This window comes from Corapipo altera, unplaced genomic scaffold, assembly GCF_003945725.1.
Source record: "Corapipo altera isolate COAL_440 unplaced genomic scaffold, ASM394572v1 53, whole genome shotgun sequence".
NCBI classification, from domain to species: domain Eukaryota; kingdom Metazoa; phylum Chordata; class Aves; order Passeriformes; family Pipridae; genus Corapipo; species Corapipo altera.
In genome coordinates this window covers 4,136,014-4,154,415 of record NW_020884900.1, presented here as the reverse complement: position 1 = coordinate 4,154,415, position 18,402 = coordinate 4,136,014, and the positions used below count along the sequence as shown (strand labels likewise).

The 18,402-nt window shown below is 36.4% G+C and overlaps 1 protein-coding gene across 1 annotated transcript in view; it reads left to right on the top strand.

The window, feature by feature from the left end:
* Positions 1–18,402, top strand: part of NRG3 (neuregulin 3) — a 362,476-nt gene that overhangs the window by 323,259 nt on the left and 20,815 nt on the right. The window contains exons 6-7 of the mRNA XM_027649690.1: positions 11,219–11,321; positions 16,424–16,550. Of these exons, the coding sequence (XP_027505491.1) occupies positions 11,219–11,321; positions 16,424–16,550 (230 nt within the window). The remainder of the gene's footprint in view (positions 1–11,218; positions 11,322–16,423; positions 16,551–18,402) is intronic.

The following is an 18,402-nucleotide window of genomic DNA, read 5'->3' as shown; positions in this document are numbered from 1 at the left end:
TGGAAAATTTATGGTTTTTTTCTGACCATTACTGTGCTTTACTCTTGAAAAAAAAAATCAGCCTATGTAAGGGAGAGTGGACAAAGTTTATCCTCTCCTGAAGGGTATTACAGAGTTTACATACCTTGTACATGTACACACTTGACTTTAAGCATGTACTTTAAGCTACAGTTTGCAAGTGTTTGAAGTCCACCTAAATGTATTAATATAGAGAGATTGAACTATATATTGGCTTTTGGTTTTGGGAGGCCAGGAAGAGGAGTAGAAGAATAAGTAAAACTGTATTCTCAAATACATAAAGAAATGTCTTTAAACAAGGAACACAGTTAGGATGTAGTATTGATGTCATGCAATATGCCAGTTGTTAAGATTTTAATCCCCTTCTTCAGTCCTTCTGAAGCACAGGGCTGTGGTAAGGCTTGCACTGCAGCAGTCCCAGCAGTTGCATTCACATCCAAGTTGGCATTTGAGCAGCCTGGCTTTGCCAGCTTGCTGCCTACCTGCAGCCACTGCCAAGTGCGTGGAGCAGATCCCTCCCCGTGGGTGAGCGCCGGGAGCGCACTGTGAGACGTTCTGTGGGCTGAGGGCTTAATTGTGTCTTAGCACTGCTGCTTGCATTTGTAGGCTCTAAGCATCTGCCATTGCTCAGTGTGAACAACTGGATATTATCCCTTATGTTGGCAAAAAGCCTCTGGAGGATTAAAGGAAGAGTGTAGCTGCTTACAGTCACCATATTTACTTTTCTGTGTCTGCCAGCACAGTCTGGTTTTCTCTCTGATCATTTATCCAACCTAGACTTGAGTGTTGCAGTCATTATGGTGAGTGAACATGCACTTGTTGGTGTGGGGAGCTGACTGACAAGAATATTTTGTGAAAAGGTGAGGGGGATGCTGCTGCACCTGTAGAGGTGAGGGACAGAGCACATCAAGCCAGACTGTTTCCAGGTTCCACTGGCTCATGGAATAGGCAGGGAAAATCAGCAGAACAAGTAATGGGTGCACAACTATACAGTCCTTTAATCTCTGCACACCTGGGAGGTTTGAGTGGGGATGGCTTCAAGGGGAACACAGATGGACGGCACTCTGTGTGAAGGACACTTCTCTACTCCCTCTATCAGCCTCTCCTTGTTGTCACATCCAAGTGGTCACTGGCTTGTGAGAAGCCAGGTCAAGGAGGTGGGGCTTGGAACAAAAAGAAGGCAATGCATAAATACATAGTCCTGTACCTGCAGAGTCTTGTTCAGAAGCTGTTGTACTCAGTACTTGTCACATCTTTCAGCAGCTGACTAAGCCCTTGGCCTTATCCTCTGTGCCCTCACCCTCCAGAGCCTTCCCAAGCAGAGCACCATGTTTCTGTTAAAGTGTATGAAAACCAAAATATATTTCAAGTTATTAACGATAGTTTTCTGTGGTTTTCCTGTCACTGCTTGCACCATATTTCTGTAAAAAAATCTATAAATGCACCCTGGTTAAAACAGCAGCAGTCAAAGAGCTGGCACTTAATTATGATATTGCTTGACTTGCTGTGAGCTCCTGACAATGTAGCCATCAACAGTAACTGTCAAATGCACTTTGACAGCTTTGCTGTTAGCTTGAGATTTGAGTGGAATGTTCAATATCAGCAAGTGAGCGAGATATAGGGAGAATTTCCAGTGACAGGACTTTGTTGATAATAGCAATGCAAGCTCTGAGATCAAATAAAGTATCATCTGGGAAATTAAGATGATATTATATTACATGTTAGTGATGCTTAAGATCTTAGGAGTAACAACCCTCATCAGCTAAGGAATTACTAAGGCAAAATTAAAGAATGCTATTGCTTTATAATGCCATAATATTTTATGTAATAAACTTCTCAGAAACTGTCTTTATGGAGTTACATATAGAACAATTATCTCACTTATCCATTGCCTATTCCACTTAATGGTCTTTGGATTAGTCCGTTTATATATATCTACATCCTCAGAAACCTTAATAAGCTCTACAATAACTCGTGCAGTTTGTGTCCAGATGTCCTTCCCTCTGCTTCCTCCATTTACCAGCACAACATTTGGTTGAACAAGGGCCTTGGGAGAGCTGGAAAGCTCAGCCCAACATCCATTTTGCAGAAATGGAAGAATACATGTGGAAACATAACGACTGGGCAAAAACCCACCAAACCAAAATCCTTCTGGAAAATAATGTTATTTAATTTAAAAAAAAAAAATCATGTTATAGTTGTAATATTTGTCAGTCTTTAAGCTTTTGTGATTTATGCTTTGAAGCTTTTTGTGTTTCTGTGAAAGACTGTGAGATTTTTTCTGTAGAACACAGAAAATATTACATATGTCTTTGTTCAGTGGAAGACCAGCAGGTTACATTCAGACTTTGTAATATATTAAACTATGTGAATTTTCTTACCTAAGATTCAAAAGGCTTCAAAGACATTACATGAGAACGGTCAGCAATGCTGTCAACACAAAGGTGGCTGGAACTGTGCAGGATCCCTTTAGTTGGTGTTTGGCTGTGAAACTAAATTATTAGCATATTGCATGCCCTCCTTGTCTGCTGACTTAATATGGTCCTGTCACTGACTGTGGTTTGATGGTGAAAGACCTCATTTAAGGGGCCGAATTTGCATCCTTTGGAGCTGCAGTAGAAGCTGGAGGTACTTGGAGCTGTGATACTCAGTAAGTAGAGGTGACATAAAGAATAAGGCTTGATGGTAGATCAAGTTTTAGGTATTATCTAGGAGGTTTCAGTACCTTACACACAACAGGTTTAACTGTTATTTCCGTAGTGTTGTTAACTACTTAGCAACAACTACAGCATCGGGGTGTTATCGACATTATTCTCATACTGAATCCAAAATACAGCACTGTACCACCTACTAGGAAGAAAATTAACTCTGTCTGAGCCAAAACCAAGACAAGTAGCTGTTAGTTTTAGCTGTTAGTTCAGTACTGAGTTGCTAGCAAGCAGTGGTGCTGTAAAGAGTCTTTGTACCACCTCAACTTGCAGAGCACTGAAAAGGTTTAAAACCCTCCCACTGTTCCACTGGAATTTTCTTTTAGTGTATTTTTGCAGTTGGCTTCTTTGGTACCACTCCACTGCCATTCATTTTCTGGTGGCTGCATGAGTCACTGCAGCTGGTGCTGTCCCATTCCTGGTGGATTCTCTGGCCTGTCATGCCATCCCCCACGCCAGGAAAAGCACTCACACAGCATTGACATGGGGGTTCCCTCTTGCACAACGTGAAAACACACAAAGCAAAAACATGCAGAGAGGGGATACTGGGCTCTAAAGTTTCTTCTCAGTCAAAGAATAAGGGGGCGAATTGTTCTGCCTCATTGCCCTGTAAAGGTTTGGTTCTTCCTGTTGACTGGTGTCTAATTCCTCTTGCTCTTCTCATTCTCTTTTTTGGTTTCATTTGTGGTAGCAAAGGCAGAGCTCTCTATGTGCAGAAACCAGTAACTGCTATACTTCTTCTGAGACTAAATGCTGATGGAGTTATAACTGAGCTGGGTGTGTTTGGCTTGGTGACAAGAGTATCGTTGTTGGTCAGTGCCCTTCTGCACCAAACAATAGGAGATGACAAAAAAAAAATAGATGCTCTGCAGGGTCCCACCCCCCTCTGTTTCAGACATCACATGTCTTTTTGGGGAAAGGGAAACAGTTTATTTGAAAATACCTGCTGCTTCCCTGCTCCTTCCTCCCAAGAACTGTTTCTTTCTTTTCTCTGTTGCAGGAATTCCACAGCATATAAGCATATAATTCCACGTGCAGTCCTTATTGTGCAGGAAAAGCTTCCGCAAATCTTTAGCTTTCTATCTCAAATCTGTAAGCTTTCACATGAGATTAGAGCAAGAGTTCATGTTGTTTAGGGCTAGCTGTTCTGCTCATAATTTCACATCATACTACCATGATACTATTTCTTCAGTGTCCTGATGCAGTTTAGTACAAATGTCCTCAGCAGTGGTCAAATGTAAAATAGAAATGAAATGTTTCCGATCTTTTAGTAGGTTCTTTTTCTCTCCACCAACCATCAAGTATGTCTCCCGTGGGACTATTTTTCCTTAGAGGGCTGTTCCTTAGCTGCTCATCCCTTTCACATGTCAGCAAAAGTGCAGGCAGCCATCAGGCAGGAAGATTACAGCCAGAGGATCACAGTTTTAGACAGCTTTACCCTTTTTATCATAAGGTTTTTTCACTGTGCTCATTGTCTAAAATATCACCATAGATCTTTAGCTGTCAGCCTTTATTAACCAAATAAATTTTTCTCCTAGATCCAGACTGTAAATTAAGTTTGGAGAGGGAGGAGGAATGGCCTTTATACTTGTCTTTCTCTCATAATTAAAAAAGTTAGGGTTAAAACTTTTATATTTAGGTTGTATCAAAAATTATTAAGATGAAAGGTTCATATATAATTTTAATTCTTATTAGAATATAATAGGAATGTAGTACAGGTTAGCTTACTGGGTTTATTTTTGCAATAGTAGAAGGTCTTAGAGAATCTTAGAATTGCTATAACAATTCTAAAACTGAACCTTTCAGCAAGGAAAATTAGCACACGCACACAGAGGACTGATGAGACTTAGGTGATGAATTTTGCTGGTAAATGACTGATCTTATCCATCTTAGAAGTAGAATGAAAATAGGTAAAGTTTGTAATAGAATTGGATTGTCTTACTTATAAATTGTCAACACAAAAGCACTTCTAACAAGAAGTTTTCTCAAAAGGAAAAAGCTACCTCTCTTCCCTTAGCTGCCTATAGAGCTATTTCAAACCTGAGATTTAATGAATATGTTGCAATAAATGTACTTAAATATGGCTTTGAGAGTTTGTTAGATTTGAGTTCTGCTTTGTAGCTGAGGCAAGTCCCCAAGTTCCCTGCAGATAAAAGGAAACAATTGTTTCTTAGGACACCCAAGTTAAAATTAAGTAACCTTCAGAATTAAGATCTTATTGTTTAAAAGTGTTTATCAGATTTTCACTTTATAACAAGTTGCAGTTACTAAGAATATTGGCACTGCTGTAACCATAGACAACACTAGATATTCCTGTGTAAGATTAGCCTCTTTTTTTCTTTTTTTTTTTTTTTTCGGATAACTCTTCAGTGTTTGACTCATCTTATTTCAGGAGATGTTTATTCATTACTTTTGTTTGAGACTTCACCTTTCACTCACCAACCTAAAATTGAGAGCTCAAACTCAGATTTACAACACTTACCTTTGCATACTTTTTCATCATGAGTCTAAAACATTATACTTAATTCATTGCTTCATTTTTAATATTTCATGCAAAACTAGTGCCAATGCAGCATTAATGTTGTAGAATTAAGTACTTCAAATAGGTCAGTTAGACACGTTGAACACTCATCCTTTCTCGTCTGCCTTATGTGTACACAGAAAATGATCTCACTAGTGTTGAATACCAATAGTCAAACAATGTATTATGTCGTGCAATTGTAATATATAATGGGCTACATCTATTTCACTTTGCTTTCATTAAGATCCTTCTGCTCTGGACATTCCACTAGTAGAAGAAAATGTATTTTGTTCATCTTTGTTACAATCAGAATTATCGAACGGTTCTTCCCAAGACAGAATCACTGTCAAAACTATGAAATGCTTTATGAACTTCTGCCAGCATAAGTCAGCTTGCTCTGATTCCAGTTTGAGATGGGAATCTGTGCAATTAACCTTGACTCTGTCCTTTCTGTAAATGATAACAGATACAAACTTCCTCTTCTGATCTGTTAACCTAAGTGTCTTGAGTCCCTTTTAAAAGGGAAGTTCTACCCAGACAGAAAAAAAGTCTTTGGAATAAAACTCAGTGTCTAATAAAAGTAGCTGAGAATTAGAATAAAACATGGTATTTTATGTGAAGTAATCCATATGCTCTTAAAGATGTTGAAATATAATTATCTTAGATGTGTTTATCTATTTCATGTATTTGCAAAGACTTCATTCCTTTAGAGGTTAATAAGTTTATATTCCATTTTATCATGTTAATCACTGAAATGGAAGAGGCAATATCCTCTTGGTTACAGAAAGAACAAGGGTCTTGACTTACCCAAGGTCAAAGAAGAAATTTGTGAACTCTGTCTTGCAGCATTTCAGCTGTTTTGTTCTGCCTTAGCACAAGCTGCAGCATATGGCAGAGAATCTGTACAGTAGGCTTTTGCAAGTGAAAGAACAGAAAACTCTTGGGAGAGTTGAATGTCTGATGCTGAGGCAATCACAGATTTTGTGGAACAAGCAGGCTTTTTTTATTCTCTTCATGAATTAAATTTAGAATGCTGTATATAGTTCAGTACTTGTCACACATAAATCTTAAGTATATTGAGAAATATGCTTTAACAACTCTCTTGCCTTTTAACTGGCAGGGATCCATATTTTATTGGAAATCTTGATGTTGTGTATGAGGTTTCCATGTAGACCTCTTCTGCTTTTGTATATGGGACTTCGAGGGTGCAGGACACAAATAAGGGTTTAAGTGTCAAATTATACTATTGAGGTTCACTTCAAAAGTGAGGTTCTGGCTCTGCAGGGCATTCCAGTACCACGTGACATGCTGAGGAAAGGCATTGGCAGAGAATGAAGGGAAATGAAAAAAGCATAGCATTGAGGTCACAGTGCCCACTTTGCTGCAACTGCATGGCTCAGTTTTTGCATGGGGACAAAAAAAACCCAAACCCTCCCTGCATTCTGTCTTGTAATTTGTTGAAGAAAAGCTGTTTTTATGTTCTGTCCATTAGACCATGCTTCCTCTGTTGACTCATCTATGGCAGGGATCAAGAAAAAGGTGAAGAACATTATCTTTAAATTTTCTACTGAAAAATAAGTCATAGAATTTTTTTCATAAAGTTTTCATCGACATTTATCAATGGGAGAAAGCACATGGAAAGCTGTTGGTTTTCGTGAGTACCAGTGACAAGATACAGGGCTTTCCATATTTATTTTATAGCATATTGTTACTTGGCAGCAATGCAGTGGGTCCTCTTAGGGGAAGAGAGTGAGGAAGGTAAGGAGATGCTGAATGCTGTTAGAATTTATGCTTTTGGGGCTGTGAGTAAAACCTTCAGCATAAGAATTAATCTGGACATTTATTCATTTTTAGGGTTTATTTTTTCTTTATATAGCAAAGGTTAAATGATGCATTTGTATGGTAAATGTCATAATTTCTCAGTTGGCTTGGTTTGAATAGCCAGTAATCATTCTCTGTGATGCTTGTGACCATATTGAGATTTTATTCAATAGCCATTGAAATAAACACAAGGGGGAAAGTTACTATTTTTGTTTTGTTATCGTTTTGCGTAGGCCACATGCTGTTCTTTGTATTTGAAATCCCTTTCAAAGATATTTCAACTCAAAATTCACAATAGAGTTTGGAGGATCCAGTGATTATGTCTGGCAATGATACTGTGGATTTAGGTCCTAACAAAGCCTAAAATAATCTGTTTTAATTAACTAAATTATTTTTTTTTCAATAATATGATTAGAAGGACCTTGTAGCATCATTCTTACTTTTATAATAAAGTCACAAAGAAGAGGCAGATTTCAGCTTCTGTACACAAAAAAACCCTACCATATGCTTTAGAAATAACAATCATAAGAATGTGTCTATCTTACACTTTTTAATCCTCTAAAGATGTATGTGTTTGCTTCAGCGGATCTTTCCATATGCATAAAGCAAATAGATTGCAGCTTGTAAGAATAAATTTTAAGGGCCAAGAGAATTAAAAAAACCAAAACCTTCCATGGCTCACCAGTAGTCATTTTGTGTTTCATAATAGCAGTAAATGTGAGATAAGCTTAGAAAATTTTTTAGCAGGGTGGAAAATCGGAAAGAATCAATAGCATAAGTGACACTGGGCTAGACATGTAACAGGACACACAGTGAATAGGGACTTTTCTATGGGAACCCATTCCAATGAACTTTCAGCAGGCTCTGTGTCCCATGTGAGTTTGTCTTGTCTTTGTGCTCTGAGAAGACCTTTCTTTCCATAATTTTTATTAAACAAATAGTCTGCATCTGAACGGTTTACTATGTTACCTTTCAGTACTGTGGTTGTATTTATCTTGGTATAGGTTGTGTATTTTTTGTAATTTGAATGCTTGATGGAATTCACATTCTGTAGTCTTAATCCTCAAATGGATTATCCAGGAACATCCATGGCAGTTAATATTTTGATTTCTAGCAGAAATATTTTCTTGGCTGCTCATTAAATGAGGAATCCTCTCCCAAGAGAATTTGTTTCAATAGACTGTAATTGAGGCAATGTACTTCACAACGAATACATGAATATATGTGAATAAAGAGAGGCTAACAATTTCAGTCACGCTTTAGATCACCTTGGAAAGTTAATTTCAGTGTGTAAAAGTGCGTATGCTCAATTTGATGCACATCTTGAGCCAAGGAGAAGGAATTTACAATTCTTCTCTTTTCTGCACTTTGAATTTCTACAGCTTTCTGCTCTGTGAGAGCCAAAGTGCTGTGCAGTGCTTAGCTATAGGCATGTGCCTGATTCAGGCCCTATTCAGTGCTCCTTGGCTAGAGGGGATCTCACCTGTGCCATGTGTGTTTAGCACAGCTAAAACCTCACAGTAGTGAGGTTAAATCTAGGCAACCATGAGGAGACCTTCAAAGTTTGCAGAGAAAGGCAGATTACATTGCTGTCAATAAGAAGGTGATTTTTAAATAAAGCCAGTGTGGAAGATTAGAGAATGGAAAAATGCCTGACTGATTATATTTAAAGAGATTGGAGACAAAAAATGGTGCAGTTCAATACATAAATAAAGATTTAAAGGATATAAAAAATGAACAAAGGTGTCTAAGAAATAGTATGCAGTTAATCAATAAGTACTGCTTTAAATATGCACTGCACAAAGTAAACAAAAAGGGAAGAGAATATTGATCAGCATGTGTTGAAAGCTAGTGACAGGGACTAATCTGACTACACAAAAGAATTAAATCTTCACATAGTTGTTTGAGCAAGATAATATTGTCTGGTCTCTGAACTGCTTTTATCTTTGTAAGACTTATTCTAAAGCATCTTTAACAAGACAGTGATCGCTATTCAGGACTGACAAAAGAGCATAGCTGCATTAAACTTACCATTTCTCAAAAAAAACCACCTAGCACAAGAAAAAAAATAAAGTATTTAATGAGATTTATGTTGAAAGAAAAGCAAAATTAAGCCTGTTTACATGCCTTACTTAAAACAGTTTCTTTTAATAAATAGATTTTTTTTAATTATATGGAAAGTTAAAGTGAAATTAAAGTTCATAATTATGTATGTTTTAGTCGTAGCTTAGGCAGTAGGTGCTGAAATCAGTATTCAGGCAGAACAGGTTAACAATTGCTGAACTGAAGAATTCCTTAATTATTTTCAGTGTGACTCACCTCAGCATATGAATTTAAAGTTTGTAGGATTAGTCCTTTGTGTGTTGCAGTGGAAATTGAAGGTGGGTGATAGTGTTTACACAAGCTAGTAAAACAATCAAACCAACCAAACAAACAAAAAGAAATTAAAACTCCAAACGTTTGCTTCATTGCCAGTGAGGATTTACTGGTTTATACATGCCAATGAGGAATGAGGTCTAAAGCTGTACTGGAATCAGTTTTACTGCAATGTGAATAGGATTTCTTCTTTAATTACAACCTTTCCAGTTATATTTTAGACAGATAAAAAGTCTATTTGCTTCTTTTTATTTTTAAGACAGTACAGTAAAACTACAACTTGTAACATTTCAAATTTAAATAAGGAAAAAAATGTCAAGAGAAGCTGAGGACATTGTATCTTAGAGATGGCTTCTGTATCATTGTGATGTTTATTGGGTGAGCAAGTAGAGAATTAAAAAATAACGATTTGGTCCTTGCAATTTTATTTTTAATAGCTTACAGAAAAAGGACTGAGACTTACAAGAGACAAATGATTGTATTTAAGACTCCAAATCTTCAGTAACAGCACTGTGTTATACTTTCTTGAGAAATTATAATTTGTACTGATTAGGATACTGTACATAGTCTTCAGTCATTATAACACCAGATAGTATGTGACTGACACTCCCACTAGGTATAGATTTTTTTTTAGTATTTGCCTAGATTCATCTTGTTGTTGTCATACAATATTTGTCATGAACCTGAGACTTACAAACTTGAAGTTACTGCCATCTACTTGACATATGTGTCTGGTGTTCACCCTGATGGGTGGGTCTGCAGTGAAGATCTCTAACCTAGAAAGGAGTTGTAGGTTTGTCAGTGTACGGTGCTTGTACTATGCTTTGAGAATCCTAAATGTTGACTTTCCACCTGAAATACGTGAATGAAAACACTGGTTTGTATGTTGCACGCTTGGAGAAACTGATCTTAAAAACTAACAATCTATTCAGCATGTTAGCACTTTAAACTTGAAAAGTAGTTGAAATAATTAAAAAAAAAATATAACACTTAAGAAGCTGTTGTTTAATGGAGTTTGTGAATCTCCAGTTGCTTATCAGCTTCTTTCTGCTGTTTTCCTTATTTTCTTAGCTTTTATTCTTTTTTTTTTTTTAACTTTCATTCTGTTCCTGTTTTAAAATTAACTTGAATATTATGACACTTTTAAAGGAAATTTGTTTCTTAAAAATACACTCCTATCAAAGCAATATCTGGTGCATTGTAGCAAAGTACTCATTGGGTTCTTTCCAGGTTTTTTGAATTAATTTTTTACTGCCTTATGTTGTAAATAAACTTCAAGTACAGAGAATGACGTGGGAATAAAGCATTGTAATCACCACTCAAAAAAAAATCCTTACATTTTTGGGGTAGCTAAAAAAGAACTTGGACTCTCCTGGGACATTGCAAGAGTTCTGATGGTTCTTTCCTTCAACCAGAAAAATTCCACGGTTGTAGGGCTCTTTATCCTATTGATGGTAGGATCTTTTGTTTAAAAGGCTGAAAAAATGGCACGTAGGGCAGAGAAAATATTAAACTGTTCTGATTTTCATTATTTTTATATCTCAGTGTGTATTGGAGCCATTTTCTAAAATGTCTCTAGTAGGCCACAACTCCATGAACCTTTATCTAGATGAGAGGTTCAGAGAAGCATCCATTCTGTTGAGGAACTGGCCGACCCAGACCTCCGAGCCTCTCGTATCTGTCGATCATTAGCGAAAACACGATATGCCGAAATCCGCTTTTCGCAAGTGCTGTTTTGTGATGCTTTCATAATTCTCCCTTTTGCTGTTCACAGAGAGCGAGGACGTGTACCAGCGCCAGGTGCTGTCCATTTCCTGTATCGTCTTTGGCATAGTCGTAGTGGGCATGCTTTGTGCAGCGTTCTACTTCAAAACAAAGTAAGAGCCTTCGTCTGGCGTGCTCGTTCTTTAGCTCCTGTCCTTTTTACAGCTTTACAGTTCTTCAGTTTTTCCCCTCGTTTTCAAGCTGTTGTTACCTCTGGTCAGGCCAGAAATGTTCCCCATGGCTAAGTCCCCCTCGAAAGCAAACACAAGTAATATGTGTTGTTTTTTCTATTTTCTGATATCAGGAGAGAATAGATTGTGTCATTTCCAGTTCTTTTTTTTTTTTTTTTTTTTGACAGCAATAATTTTGTGTCTTTTGCTATCAGTGCAATAATCACTTTCCTTTCTTGAAAATGACAGTTTAAACATACCATCTCCTTTTTGCATTTCATTTCATGTCCCTAAAAGTCCCATTTATTCTGTATGCTGAGAACAAAAGTAAAGTTAGAAATGCAGAAAGAAACAAGCTCTCTGCAGATATCTGCAACCTGTAGCTAATAGTTGTAAACTGTTGATGTGAATGCATTAGTGTCTGTAATATAGAAGCACTTTGACTTATCCAAGTATGGTGAAATAATCTGTACTAAACTATTTTCAAGAGAAATACTTTCCACTCTATTCTTTTATCGTCCCAACTGAACATTATAATATTTATTGTAGTGTGTGTAATTTGAGTTGCAAAAACCTCATAGCAATTACTTGACCTGCTTGTCAGTGCCACTGTATCTATAAGTATGTTCTCTATAGTCGTCATCCTTCATTCCTGTTCCAGCTGGAGCAAAGGAGAGAACACATATCAATGTAAAAAGTACCTGTGTGAGGCTAGTTAGGGTGGCTGAGCACCAAAAATGTGGAAGTTTGCGCTATTTAAAAGTCTGGATGCTTATCTGAATCCCCCTTTCTAGAATTTATTTTAATGGCTAGGAAATCTGATGAGGACTGCTTTTTATTTAAAATAAATTACAATTGATATTTCTATCAGGAAGAAAAAAATAGGAACAAAAAAATAAATTGGAAAAGTCATCAGGTCTTTTTTCCCCCTTTTTCTTTCCCTCAGACCACAGGGGTAGTTCGTTGCTGAACACTCCTACCTGTTCTAATGTCTTGAGAGATTTTGTTTGATTGTTTTTTGGACATCCAGTATGACAGTGATGCTAGCTGGGAAGGACAGACAGGCAGGACAGTTCCTCTCTACAGACTCCTTTATTGTCGTGTAATTTGTAAGCAGAGACAGCCATTTTTGTACTGCATTAGAAATGTCATTATGCATTTTAGATCTGCAGAAGAGCAAGCGAGAGAGAATCTACCTGGAAAGGCTTGGGGGTTTTGCTGAAGAAGAGAGATTCAGAAAAGGCAGAACGCGATTGTCAGTAGGAATAACATCCAGTCAGTGACTGAGCATACTGTGAATAAAATGCTCCTCTGTTATTCACTTGTGCCCCCCTTGGTTTTGCACTGTTGTAGGGAGTGGTGCAGAGCTGGGCTGCAACAGCCTTCAAAATACCATGACTTTGATGAGGTGGTGAGGAGAGCTATGTCTGAAAATAATGAGTGGAAATAACACTTCAAAGATGAACTCACAGGACAATAGTGCGTCATAACTCAGGAGGAGGTGGGGGTGTTGGGTTTGGGATTTTATCTGCATTATAAATATGATAGTTGAGAGGTACAGGGAAGATCTAAAGTGTGCTTATGCCAGATTCTGGGAACTGAATTTTGAAGAGTTATGAGAAAATTAGTCCCTCTGGTTCAGTCAGGAGGTCTTATACAATATATGAGTAGAGTAATGGTGAGATACTAATCAATCCCTAACGCCCTGGCTGTGGCTCCATCTAGCACTGTCCAAAAAGTAAAAGTGTCTAGACTGGGTCTCATAGAGGCCATGTAAAATAGTATTGTAAATGTAACATTGAGCAGTGTCTTAAGGCTGTAAAACCCAACAAATTTGAAGTGCCTCAATGTTTATCATGTGTTAGCTTTTAGTCAGCAGATATTTGAGAACTTCTTTCTCAAGTATATGTATCCTGACTATGCCTGAATGTTATCAAAGCATTCCTCCTGCATGGGGGATTATCCTTGGGTTTCATTTGATGTATAAAAAATTATATATAAAATATTGCTAATAGAGAAATTTTGAATAGTGGACCTGTTAAGAAAAAAGTCTCCCTGAAGACACTGACCCACAGTTTCTTAGTCTGACAATTCTGTAATACCATCTGCTAGAAATAGGCACTTCCCTATGCACCATTGAATTAAAAGTCCTTTAAAATAGAATCAATCCGAGGAAGTTTAGGACTATAATTAAACTCTGTGCCCTTCCAATTATTCCTTTTAGGTTAATCAAGAAAGTGCTGAAAGTGTTAGCAACAGACAAAGAGTACAGTAATGGGCTGCCCTTTACAGCTTAGACTTTTATAAATGACTAGTGACTTTATATCTTGCTGAAGTAACAAGACTTCATTGCCGTTTAACTCTAAAGCAGAACACATAAGGCCCATTTGTTTTGAAAACAAAAGTTATAAAATAAATTTATTAATCAGTAACTTTGAATAATTAATAATTTTTAGTTTTATAGCTGTGCATCCCATAGTTTGGAAAAATAAATATGCAAAAACCTAATATTAATGTTAGGTTGCATGAACATAAAAGGAAATTAATGATTAGATTGTTTTTCTCAGCAAATTATCTTCAGGAGTCTCAATTGTAATCTTAACGATTGCAGTAGTGAAGCTGAATATTCCAGTTTTACTTTAAAGTGTTTATATATATATAAACAACTCTGAACCCAGGTTTTCTAAATAAATCCAAATTAGAGTTCTCAAAATTGTTTTGTTATTTTCCTGATTAAATTCTAATAATTTTTTATGTATTGGAGACATTCCGAAAGTCTGATGCTGTGATCATGTTTCACTATCATTGTTTATACCTTATGTGAGGTCTCCACTCAAAACCCTTGGATGTTCCATAACCATTCTGAAGACCAAAATGCAAGTGGCTGGCTTTCCAGTAGGATATATGAATAGATATGCTTATTTCCTTAGTTGTATGTAATTTAGCTGTTCAGAAAATAGTTATTCATACAAACTCTAAAGTTGCTTTTAGGGATCTCCCCTGGAATTTTATTGGAAGCTCAAGAGCTCATTTTGATATTTTACAAAGTAAATTGTTCAATTTCATTGGTTTCAAAAATTGGTAGGTATAAAAAAGAGAGTTTCAAAATCAACTGACTAATTTGTCAGAGATGTTTCAGAATCAACTGAGTAATGTAATTTGACATTATAATCCTTCAGATTATTTATCTGTTTAGATTATTCCAATAATTACTTCAGAAGTTTTGGATAAGGAAGAATTTTGAAAGTTTTAAGAAGTTGTTTTGCTTGAGAAATTATATCCTTACCCACCTCAGTTTGTAAATTTTACTAATTATGAGTTCCAAACTATACTCAAATTATGTCACTCATATTTGTACCATGTTTACAATGCAAATTCATTCTTTTTCATTTGCCATGCTTTTTCAAAATAGGATGTAAATAGAAAACCTAAGAGATATGTCTAGAGTCCAAGATTTATTAAAGTTTATGACCTGTATTCAGAAAACATGTTATAACAAATACTTCTAAGCAGGTACTTACAGTTTGATGAATGGAAGCATTTGCTTACATTATGACATATTGAATCAAAACTAAGGAACTCAAAGGCAGGGAAAATTCCATGTATTTATTTTAATATATTAAAAACTTTACTATTAAAATTGAGTGTTTGAGCTGGGATACTTTTCATCTCTTGCTTTCATATTGAGGGAACTTGCCCTTTCTTACAGGCTTCCCCAATGACCACATAACTAAGTCATTTTCCTCTAGTTTCTTATGCTTTCCTCCAGTAGACACAAACTCCACTATGAAGAAGTTAAAATTACTTTTATTAATCATTCAGTGTCACATTCGTTGGCCTGACTCAAGTAAGATGCTGTCAAACTTGACCATGTCACAAAGCTTTCAGCAGTCAAATCACCAGAAATTTTTCAAAATGTTGCTAAAGCTTTTTTGCTAAAATCTCAATTTCAGTATAGAAAGGCTGTAATTTTTTTATTTCTTATTCCCTGAAATAACATCCTTCTGAAATTTGGCTCTGAACCCATTGCTGTCCAAAAGCTGCTGGTGGCATAACAAAATGATGCTGCTGCTGGCAAGTCCTTGACCTTGGTGGGTGGTTTTCAGGGCTGTTGGAGGTTCACTGCTGGAAATGCATTTTGTGGGGAGAAAAAGGAAAGAAGGGAAGGAAGGAAAGAATTAAAGTGGTGTTGTGAAGTTATTTCTCATGATTGTTTAAAACTGACAGTCCAAGACAATGTAGCTTATCAAAAGCTGATAAAAAAGCCTTAAATATATTTTGCTAACAGTTTTTACCCAGCTGAGTTATCTGTTTGCAGAAGATAAAAGTAATATTTAAAGTTTGCTGTCTCATATCCTCTGTCATGTGCAGAACTTAATAACTCAGTTTGTCAATGTAGTGTGGCAGAAACAGTGTCTTTATTAACACTGTAGTTATCTCCTGAATAATACAAGCTATTCATCCAGTGGTATTCCTAGCTCTGACATTGTGAGTTGTAGTATAATATGTCAACAACACAGCCTCAGATGCCAGACTGATGGTTTTCTTTGAGGTTTAAGCATGTAAGTAAAAGCTGCTCTGTACAGGATGGGTTATAGGTCAAGCCTAATCAGCTAGCAGAAATTTTTTGATTCTTCATCAGTTTTCATAGCCAACAGGGGCTAATGCCTGTTATATTTGCCAAAATCTTTTTTTTCCAAATCAGAGCAAAATGCTTTTTTATTATTCAGACCTACTTGCAAGCTATTGTTAAATACGTGATAGAGGATCTTACAAAATTCTGCACTAAAACAACTAGCATGCTATTATGGTAATCTGAGAATAGAAGATATTTTGAAACAGAAGAGCTCTTTTTTTTCCCCTATTATAAGCCTTGCCAAAAAACAACCACTGCATTGAAATATAAGACACTAGTGAATTAGCTCAGCTGGCTCATCTAATACAGTGAAGTTTTGAACAAAGGGAAATATGGCTATAAAAATATCGTGGCTATAGTAGAAGATCAAGTTAGCTCTTTCTTACATGAATTTTATTTCTCTCTGCAGGAAACAAACAAAGCAAATTCATGAACAGCTGAAAGAAACACAGAATAGGAAAACCTACAGCCTAAATGCTTCCAGCATGATGGCAAAGTCGGAGTGTATGGCACAAAGCCAAGTCCAGCTGCAAAATGTAAGTAATGCTGCCAGCTACTGCACTTAATAGCCTGGCTGAGTTCCTGCTGCTGATGGCAGCACATCCTCATGCTGCTATTAGCATCTGAGCAACGGGAACAAGAATTCTCACCTCTTTCATAAAATGCTTTCTATCAGACCTGTTAATGGAAAGCAGGGATTTTTTTTTTTTTAAAGTTGTTTCAATGGATTCTGGTACATTTCGTTCATGTAGTAGTAGACTTTGCTGAGCTTTCCACTGCATCTAACAGTGGAAATTACTAATATAGTTTCCTTCAATACCGTAGCTCATATATGTTGGTTATAGGTGAAGTGGGGTCCTTGATCTTAAGTGATGTCAGGTCTTCCAATAATAAATGAACATGCATGAAAAAATGTAGAGATTTGTCACAGCTAATTCAGAGTCAATTCAAAATCTGGAACTAAATTTACACATATAAACTAGTGCCCAAGGGAAGACCATGCAGATGGTCTCATTTATCTGGGTCTTTAGTTAAAGGCAGTTTAGATAACAGAAATAAATTTGTTTGTTCAAAGTAAATCTGAAATTTATTTAGTCATTTTCTGTATGTAGTTATACGTAAGTTAATACAGTCTCTCAATCCTGAAGTGCATAGAGCATATCTGAAATAAGGAGCTTGAAGATAACTGATTTATTTAGCCCTGGATGCAAGGTATTTTCAAATAAATGTCATCTTCTCCCTTGGTCACACACTAAATTAATACTGTCTTACTTTGAACAAAGTCTTTGAAAGAACTGAGAAGGATCCTGGTAGCAATATAATAGGAAAATATAACAGATGTGTTAAAGCCTTTCTAAATTATTAACTCCTTTTTATTTTTTTTTTTAAGTATCTTAGCATTACTTAAAGGAATGACTACCTTATTTGCCAGATTCCATCAAAATAGTGGGAGTTTAGCAAAAGTGAGCTCTCGTGCCCACTAACTCCTAGTTTACATCCAATTAAGTAAGAGATAAGTATGAGCCCTTTTACAACTTAGCATAAGTAGAACTTCCCTAATGTGACAGAGAAGTTGTCAGAGCATTGCTTGTGTTCACTTTAAGTTCTGTTTTGTAAGAATACCATTGTGGTGCTCCTGTATATACTCATGATATGCTTCGAAATGCAGGAAAAATATGCTATTTCAAGAAGGAAGATAGCTTCACTAAATTGACATAATCACAGTTTGGGGAACCTTTTGCAATTTTTTTTTATTTCACTTTCAGTTCATTCAGTCATATATTATTTCTAACCCCTAAAAAAAAAAAGCTGTTGGGAGTGTTGTTGGGTTGTAATGATGACAACAATAGGTAAAGTTCATGATCCTTTTGTTCTATCATATAAAGTAAACCTTGGTTAATACTAAGAAAGTGTTCTTTGCCTTTTTCTCATTGTAATTCAGTGCTATATTTTGTCAACCCATCATTTCCATGAACTGTTTGATGTCTCCTGAGCAGCTAACAAACACATCAACAACCTTTATTTCAGTTTGTTTTTTTTTTTTTTGCTCTAGCAATAGCCATAATGACTGAAGTAGCAGTTTGTGGATTCTGGACATTAGGGATTGAAAGGCACCATTATATTTATTATTTTAATCCAAATTTGCTTTTCAGGTCTTAGTGCTGTTCAGACTGTCATTTTCAGTGCTGGTAATTAACACACCATTTTCTTGTTCTTGTGGCTGCTTGCCCCTGTTTTCTCCTTGCCATTAATGCATTCTCCCTTTGGGAACAAAGATACCAAGGAAGAAAAACAGAATGACCTTGTGCAGGATATAGCATAACAGTGCAGGGTAATAATGGTTTCTATTGTTAGGAAGATTTTAGTGCAGGAATTCATGCAGGCAGC